The sequence below is a fragment of the Myotis davidii genome, unplaced genomic scaffold (assembly GCF_000327345.1).
Source record: "Myotis davidii unplaced genomic scaffold, ASM32734v1 scaffold135, whole genome shotgun sequence".
NCBI classification, from domain to species: domain Eukaryota; kingdom Metazoa; phylum Chordata; class Mammalia; order Chiroptera; family Vespertilionidae; genus Myotis; species Myotis davidii.
In genome coordinates, this window is record NW_006289813.1 from 2085203 (window position 1) to 2093938 (window position 8736).

General features: G+C 47.1%; 1 protein-coding gene across 1 annotated transcript in view; it reads right to left on the reverse strand.

Moving 5' to 3' along the window:
* Positions 1–5123: 5123 nt before the first annotated feature.
* The window catches only part of MAST4 (microtubule associated serine/threonine kinase family member 4), a 383523-nt gene continuing 379910 nt past the window's right edge, over positions 5124–8736 (reverse strand). Inside the window, 1 exon segment of the mRNA XM_015563109.1 lies at positions 5124–8730. Within this exon segment, the coding sequence (XP_015418595.1) occupies positions 7473–8730 (1258 nt within the window). The 3' untranslated portion in view covers positions 5124–7472.

Below are 8736 nucleotides of genomic sequence, written 5' to 3' on the forward strand. Positions count from 1 at the left end.
AAAAAGCAGAAGCATGTGTTAGGCTTACCTGAGTCAAAAGAGCTGAAGAAGATCCACATTCTCTCAGAGGAAATGTCCTAACAAAAGGGAAAAGAGGACTGAGGAGCCTTGGAACCCAAAGGTGAGACCTGCTGGGCAGGTAGTTTGCTCATCTCCTGGGGCCTCACTGCCAGGCCACAGGCTCTGCTCCTGAACTGGCCTGCTCTGCCACACACACTTCCCCCTTCGGCCCAGCTCATCACAATTGTAAATAATATATTAAATACTGTGGGTCTTGAAAAAGGGAAGAACTCATGTACAGATTATTTTCAAAAGCCATCATTTCCCATTTGAGATTACAGAGTGAACTTCATTGAATGTCCTCCTGTGATTCCCCCGTTCTCTAGGTAATATTCCTTCAGCATTTGACTGTTCAAGACATACTAGATCCTACAAAGGTGAGCAGAGGGCAGGGGCTGCCGGAGCATCCATCCGTCTTTTCCTTCTCCTTTCACGTTGGTTCATGGGCTTTCTAAGCAGCTTGGGTCTCCCTTTTCCTCTTTCTCTTGTCCTTGGGAACAACCTGATATCCAACAATAGATCAATGGTTAGATAATAGGGATACTCTGAACAAATGGGGAGACATTCCATGTTCTTAAGTGGGATAACATTATAAACATGTTGATTCTACTAGAAAATAGGGAAATATAAGTTAAAATGAGATGGTTTTGTATCTATTATCCTGGCAAAAAGAGAAAGCTGGGGAATAGTGCAGGGGTGGTGGTGGGGTATAGGAACTGCATGCACTGCTTCTGGGTACAGACTGGAGTAGCCATTAGCAATAATTAGTCACATTAAATTCATGATCCACGAATTCTGTTGAGGGCATATACCCAAGAAAGTTTCACATTTCCAGAATGCTATTCAGTGCAGCACTATTTATGGAGAGGGGAATTCCAACTTGAGTGTTCATCACTAGGAAAACGGACAGGTAGAATGTGGAAGACACCCTCCATGGGGTATAAGAGTAGCTAGTAGCAATGGGTTCAGTATGGCTATAGCAGCGTAATGGAATCTCAAACACACAGTGTTGGGGGAAGCCATTGAGGGGATGTGACCGCCAGTTGACCCACAAGCTGCACCCTGACAACTGGAGGAGCCTCACCCCCCTCCCGTCCTTAGAATGTATACTCTGCCCAGTGGTCCCACAGTGGGAGCCATGTTCAAGGACACAGCCTGAGAAAGGAAGGTGTTGTTGAGACCATCTAGGCCAGGGGTGGGCAAACTTTTTGACTCGAGGGCCACAATGGGTTCTTAAACTGGACCGGAGGGCCAGAACAAAAGCATGGATGGAGTGTTTGTGTGAACTAATATAAATTCAAAGTAAACATCATTACATAAAAGGGTACGGTCTTTTTTATCAATAGTTTTATTCATTTCAAACGGGCCGGATAAGGCCCGCGGGCCGTAGTTTGCCCACGGCTGATCTAGGCACTATGTATGACTGAACCCAATTAAGGCCTCTATATAAACTTTTAACATTCTGGCAGGCGGGTGAGAAGATCTACTCTCATGTGGCCACCCAAGACCAGACTTGTTTGTACGTTCTCTTGCTTATTAAAACTGCTACCTACCAGGCTGGAGTGGTCTGCCTCGTCCTTTGGTCTCTCCTTGGCCTCCGAGTACGGGGGCCAGTTTGCAAACCAACATACAGGGCTTGATGGAAAAACAAACCCAAAATGGCATGTTAACATGAATAGTTCTGTAAATTAAAGTACATGCACACAAAATAACACCTATTTTGTAAGAACACAGAAAGATCATCCATGTAACATGGTTGCCTATGGAGTGGGAGGAGGAGATGGGAGGGAGAGTAGGGATCAATTAAATGAACCTTGGTATAAGCCAAGGTCAATGTGCCAGGAACTGTGGAGTAAGATGACCTCAATCATTTGCCCCTGAGGTTCTCTGCTGCATGTGTGCACATGAAAAACACCAATATGGCACACCCATAAAATGAAATGCCATACAGCCATTGCATGTAATATTGCAGGCCTGTATTTATAGAAATTGAAATACAGTTGTGATTTAATACTAAGCAAAAGAGAAGGTTACCAAACACGCCATCTATTATTTCATTTTTTTGGAAAAATCTCTGTAAGTGGGGGAATGACAAGGCTGATGGGATTTCAGTGATTCAAACGTTTTCCTTCTTGCTTTTCTGTATTGCTAATTTGACTTCAATACCTATGCACCATGCAATAAAGAGGAAATAAGAGGTTTTCTCTTAAAGACTATTTTTTATATATTTTTATTGATTTCAGAGAGGAAGGAAGAGGGAGAGACAGAAACATCGATGAGAGAGAATCACTGACTGGCTGCCTCCCGCATGCCCCCCGCTGGGGATTGAACCTGCAACCCGGGCATGTGCCCTTGACCAGAATCGAACCTGGGACCCTTTAGTCCACAGGCCGACGCTCTATCCACTGAGCAAAACCAGCCAGGGCTTAAGACAATTTTTGCTTTTACAGAAGTACAATAATAAAGAGGTCCCTGGCTATGAGAATTTACTGGTACTAAAAGGTGACTTCTTCCTAAGGCTTTGTTTTCCAATGTACACAGACCCCAGTTTTAGGGGTTGCTCTTTCCTTTTCCTCGAGGAGAGGGAGCCCCACTTATTCTAAGGCTGTCCACTTGAACGGTCCAGAGAGCTGGGACTCGCATTACGGATGGCACTGCACTGATGGACGTGGATGGGTGTCCACATGAACTGCCCTTCGTCCCAACAGGAGTAAATCTGTTTCCAGCCCAGGAAAGCCACTTCTGCACAGCAGTTTACACAGTATGTGTGTGTTCTGAAGGGACAGGTTCCAGGCAAAGATTTAGCCAGGTCAGGGCTGGCGGCCCTGGTGAAGCCAGCCTGACAGGAAGAGTTGGAAGCCGCAGCTGCCGGCTTCAGGCCATGCAGACTCTTCGTCCTTCGCCTCCCGGCTGCTGACAGCCATCTCCAGGCAGCGCTTAATGAAATCTGTTCAAGGCTTTCAGCTTTACAATTAATCAACTTTTTGTAAAGCTGTGTGGGGCAACAAAGAGTAACCAAATGCAACAGATCTTTCTCTTCCCACACCTGAGCAGCCTTGACTGGCATGTAAGGGAGCGTTCAGGGAACTGCAGTCTTGGGAGCAAATCCCCTTTTGGAAGTGCTTGCCTGCATCCACGTATCGGAATTGACAGCCTGCCACCAGCCCGTGCCGTGAGGAAACGCCGCTCTTGTCTTTCGGAACATGCGGTGCTGGGATCCGTGAGATGTCTTCCTCTGAGGGCTGGTGCTGATGACTCCAGGCTAGATAGAGTTGAAGGGCCATAGAACTTGGACCTGGGCCACACTGACTGACATTCAAACAGCAATGAAACTGAGATTCAACAAAGCTGTGGTCATAATATAGAAGATGTGTTCAGTATTAACTGGGGTTAGAGGCACAAAATGACTGCATGGAGGAATGAATTAAAAAGGGGGGAGGAAATGAAAGGACATCTATAATAGTGTCAACAATTAAAAAAACATATGGCAGGAGGGAAGTTAAATTTGAGAACTGTCTTACCACTAAGTTCCTTAATAGCAGGTCTATACTGAAGGAAGCATATTTCTGCAGTTAATACAGCGACACTTTTTTATGTTACATTTGTGAACTGAAAATCCTAGATGGGAAATTGCCTACTGATTAATTTAGAATTAATAAAGGAGCCTATTACCTAGAACGAATAGCTTCTTTGGCTCATGATTTCCCACCAATCATCACATTGGTAATTTTGCCCCAAAAATTCAGTTGCTGAATTTTTTAGCATGTAAAAAAGATGGAGTGGCATACCTCATTCCCAGAGGATCTGAATTAAATTACATGACATCTGGTAATGCTTATAAAGGTCAAGAGCTTTCGGACCAGAAAAAAATCTAGATTCTAACCCAACCTCTTTACAGGCTGTACGTTAAGAAATTATATAGCCTGTCTGGGTCTGTTTCCTCACCTGTAAAATGGAGTGCCACCACCATCTGGCCTGAGGATTGTGTTTGGGCTCAAATGAGATGGTTAATGAAAAGCATCTATCTTGCCGAGGACTAAGCACATATATATTATTTTGCCCAGGACTAAGCACATATATATTAGACATTATATGTGTGTGTATATATGTATGTGTGTGTGTGTGTGTGTGTGTATATATATATAATGTCTAACATATCCTATGTAATAAAGACAGAATATGCAAATTGACTGTCACTTCACAAGAAAGATGGCAGTGCCCACAGCCAATAAGGAGGGAATATGCAAATTAATGCAACAAAGATGGCAGCGGCCAGCCTGGAATGAAGGCAGGAGGCGGCAGCCAGAGCAAAAGCCTGGGTCCTGGGTGCCGGAGGGAAACCGGTGCCAGCAGCCAGGGGAAGGAAGGCCTATTCTTGCACGAATCTTTGTGCAACGGGCCTCTTGTAATATATATAATTCTACCATCTATCTATTTATTATAGGTAGACAATAAGTGTTGGGTTGTTTCTTTCCTTCCTTATGGCTTCAATGGTTTTTAATTATGAGGAGACAGGAGGGAAGAAAAGGAAAGATGAGAGGACAGATGGTGATTGATGGAGCAAGGTTCTGGGAGACTCATGGGAGGTGGTGTCACTGAGAAAGGACAACTTTTCCTGAGACCATAGGGAGATGGTGAGTGTGGCAGCTGAAAAGTTTTGCAGGCAAGGAAGAAGGTTGTTAGAAAACAGGCAGGAGTTAAAGGAGACTTAATCTTGCAGAATGAATGGAACATGTTTGTGTAAGTTAAAAAAAAAATTGGCAAACCTTTCCGCTCAGCAGAGCAATTTGCAAAAACCCATGATTTCCATAATATAGTTATATTCACTAACATTTTAGAGATAGTATGTATGTGTGTCTATGCAAAAAAACCACACCTTATTAGCCATTATCTTTTCATGCTAAATTTTTATTTCAATGTTATGCGTCCGCATAAGTATAAATATTTCAATATACAACAATTAGGACATCCATAGGGAATTTCTTAGAGAAAATAAGACTGCAAACACTTTATTGCACAGATCCTAACAAACGTTAAGCTGGTAAATCTATCGTTGGGAGCACTACTGAGGGGCACGTCTTACAATCACAGGAGATGGACCAGAGGGAACACAGGAGGGTTTCTACCAGCTGACCGGAGAGGTTACCAACAACAGACAGTTATCACGTGAACGCAACCTTAGTACTCTTTACTCATCCAAAATGCAAAAACGTATTTGGCAAAAATGATAATATACTATACAAAATATACATAGATATGTCGTTTGTAAACAAGCACCTAGCTGTGCTTTAAAGGAAACTGGACAGTTAAGAAGCAACGGCTGTAAACCATAAACTGCCTCCCCGAAAGCCCTGTCTTGATGTCTGACTGCAGAAGCCTTGGGTTATGACAACCAACAAACACAGATATGAATTATAAATGTTGAGACCACTTTTGAAACGCACGTAAGTTCTTATAAAATATTTGTTTCTTCTACAACTGATGGGGAATGGCTAAAACTACGTGGGAAAAGATAGGGGCAAAGAGACTTTTCCTACTCTTTTTTTTTTTTTGTTTGCCTTTTGTCATTGCCAACTCATTTTACAGTGAAAGACAACCAAGTTAGTTAAATTATGCCTTTGTTTTTGGAGTGGAGTTTACGGCCCTGATAAGTGATTTACAATCCACAGGGCCATAGGATGATGCTGTGCTTAGATGAAGAATTTTATAGCCTAAAGATACTAAGACACCCCCGAGGGGGGTGTGGGTGCTGAGTTAGTATTCATTGGTAATTTTTTTTTCCTCTTACAAAAACAAAACAAACATTCCTGTTATAGATCCCAAGCATCTTATAAATACTTATCTGTGTGTATTTTCTCTTAGTACTTAGTGCCTTAGTACTTATGTCAGCAAGCGACATCTTACAATACAATACAAACCACCAGGAAAACGGCAACGGAAAACAAACAGAAAAACCCCTTCAGCACTAAAATGATTGGACAACTTCTACATATTCCATGGTATACAAAATTTAAATAAGGCTTAGCAAAAGTAAAAAGGACAGTCACATTCAAGCACCAAAATAGCTCCAACAGGTCTTTTTGTTACACAAATGCTGCTCTTTATTAATACAGTCTCTTTTTTTTTGCATACAAATAAAGAGATCGTGTTATGAAATGTATGGAGCTACTCGATGCGTCCGAAATGAATGTGAAACCCAGGAACTTGCTAAAAACAGCAAGCTTCATCTACAACATAAGGCCCCAGCTATGTATTAAAAGGTATCTTGATGTCCTGATTAATTCTTAATATATATGCTGTGATGCCAAAATCTACCCCCACCCCCTTTCCCGTCCAAAAGCAAATTTAAAACCTCTTCCAATGCCTGGTGCTCAACCGAGTAAAACTCAACCTAAGTCCTGGCAGAGTTGCGTGCAGCCAGTAATGTTCCTTTTCGTCTGAGAGCAGAGCTGGTGCAGGACTACAAAACGTGTGCTTCTTAGACTAGCGACTCACAGCAGAAAGGCCTGAGTTTAAGAGCATGAGCAGGAGAAAATGCAGGAGAACAGACATCAAGATCATGTGTGTTTATAGACCCCGCACCCCCCGGGGTGAAGACCCGACACACAGCCACGGACGAGGGCGGCTGGCCTTCAGACAGGCGGACCCGGGCGCGAAATGCCCACTAGGTAGGATGACCGTGAAACGCACGTGGCTACCTCCACGGTCTGGCCCTTCCTGATGGAGGAGGGATCTAAATGCAGCAATTTAGAGAACCTCTTGCTTTGGATCTGGAAACACGGGCAGCCAGATACAGTCCTATCAACATCTCTGGTTACAAATGCACATAAAAACTCACAAGCTACGGTGGGTAGGGCTTTCTTGCATCTTTACCTCTACTTAGGGTGTTTGAACTTAGGAACATGTAGTCTTGAAACAGTCTCTCAAACCACAGACAAACACATGTGGTGGATGCGTGTATATACACGAACACGGGTGGATCTCTACTTTCACATACATCGGTTTTAACCCTTTGCTTCATTACTACATCATGGTAAGTGGTAAAGCAAAAATCTTCTTTTTCCTTTTTTTTAAAAGAAAAGCTGTCATAAATGACACAATCAGCAGCAAGGTACAGACTCTACATCCCAAACCCAACACATGGCCAGATATTTACAGAGAAAATCCTTTCCCCAACAACCCTGGGCTGTGAAGGTGTTTCTTGTTTCTTGTACAAACACTATCTGGTAACAGCTATTCCGGTGACCACGGGGCAGGCATTGGAAGGAGGCCCCTTTTTTTCCACCTTCTCTCCCTCTCCCCTCCTTCGGCGAGACTCCAGGCTCGGCCTGCGATGCTCCCACAGTGCTGGTTTCGAAAGGTAGTCAGGACTCAGTGACACGTTCCGGGCGGGTCCCCCAGGGCCTGCCCCCTTAGGAGGCCTTTTTGTGAGGGCTGCTCCGCAAACCCTCTTTCCCCCGCCTCTGCCGGACCACAGAGTCCTTCTCGGAACAAAGGGCGACAGGGCGGTCTGTGCCGGGTGCGGGCGACGGCTTGGTCAGCTCTCTGCCCGCGTTCTGTTTCCTGGTCTGAGGCTGGGCCGGGGCAGGCTCTCTCTCTTTGGTTTCTCCTGGGGGGGCAGTTACTGAGAGGGCCCTGTCCCGGGGCCCGGCGCCCCACGCCATGGTTGGGTTGGGGTGCTGTAACTCCACCGTGATGGAGGAGCTCCTGAAGGAGGGCAGGGAGTCGCTCTTTGTCATGTGGCTCCCGCCATCGCCCCCAGAGGGGGGTTTCCTCTGGTCCCTGCTGCTGGGGGCTGTGGGCTCGGCTGTGGCCCCGCTGGCCTTGGCCGAGACGGGGTCGCTGCTGGCCGCGGGGGCAAAAAAACACTTCTCCGGGAGGGCAGTGGGCCGGAAGGAACTCTGCCCGATGGCCGAGGGCGACCGCTTCATGCCGCTGGGCTTGCCTGCCTCGGGCGGCAGCTTCTGGGCACTGAGCCCTCTCCCCTTGGCGTCGGGCAGGGCCTTCCCCGCAGCCCCCGCCGGCCTCTCCGTGCCCCTCAGCCTGGCCTCGCCCTGTGCCAGGGGCAGGCTGGCCTCCAGCTTCGTGCCGTCCGTGGGACCATAAAGTGCTTCCATGCATTTCTTCCCCTCAGACTTCCTGTCTGCGCTGGCGGCCAGGGGACTAGGGCTCTTGTCTGTCTGTCTGCACGGCGGGGGGCCATCTCTCACAGTGGGTGGTTTGGGGTGCTTTGGAGACAGGTTGAGCTTTTCACTGACAGTGGGAAGTTTCTGGTCTACAGACTCGCTGACCCCAGGGTGTCCTTGCCGGGGCGGATACACGGGCCTCTCCAGCGCCTCCGGGGCACGCCCGCCTTCAGTGGGCTTCAGCTTGGTGTCCAGGGGACCCGCTCTGGGGGGCAGTGAGCCTGAGGGCCCACTTCCTCCCTGGCCGATCACATGGCTGGTTGTGTTCTGGGAACCCGGGAGGGCAGGGTACACATTCGACACGCCCTTACTGCTGCCCTTCCCGTCTCGGCTGGGGCCGCTGGGGGAGCTGGGGCCGCTGGGAGGCTGTGTGCCAGGCTCTTTGGCCACCGCAGCCCCCATGCCCAGCCTCTGGGAGGCGAGGGGCCGGTCTGGGTGCTTGGCCTTTGCAGGGCTCGGGTCAGGGGCAGGCCCGGGCTTGTGGCTGCTC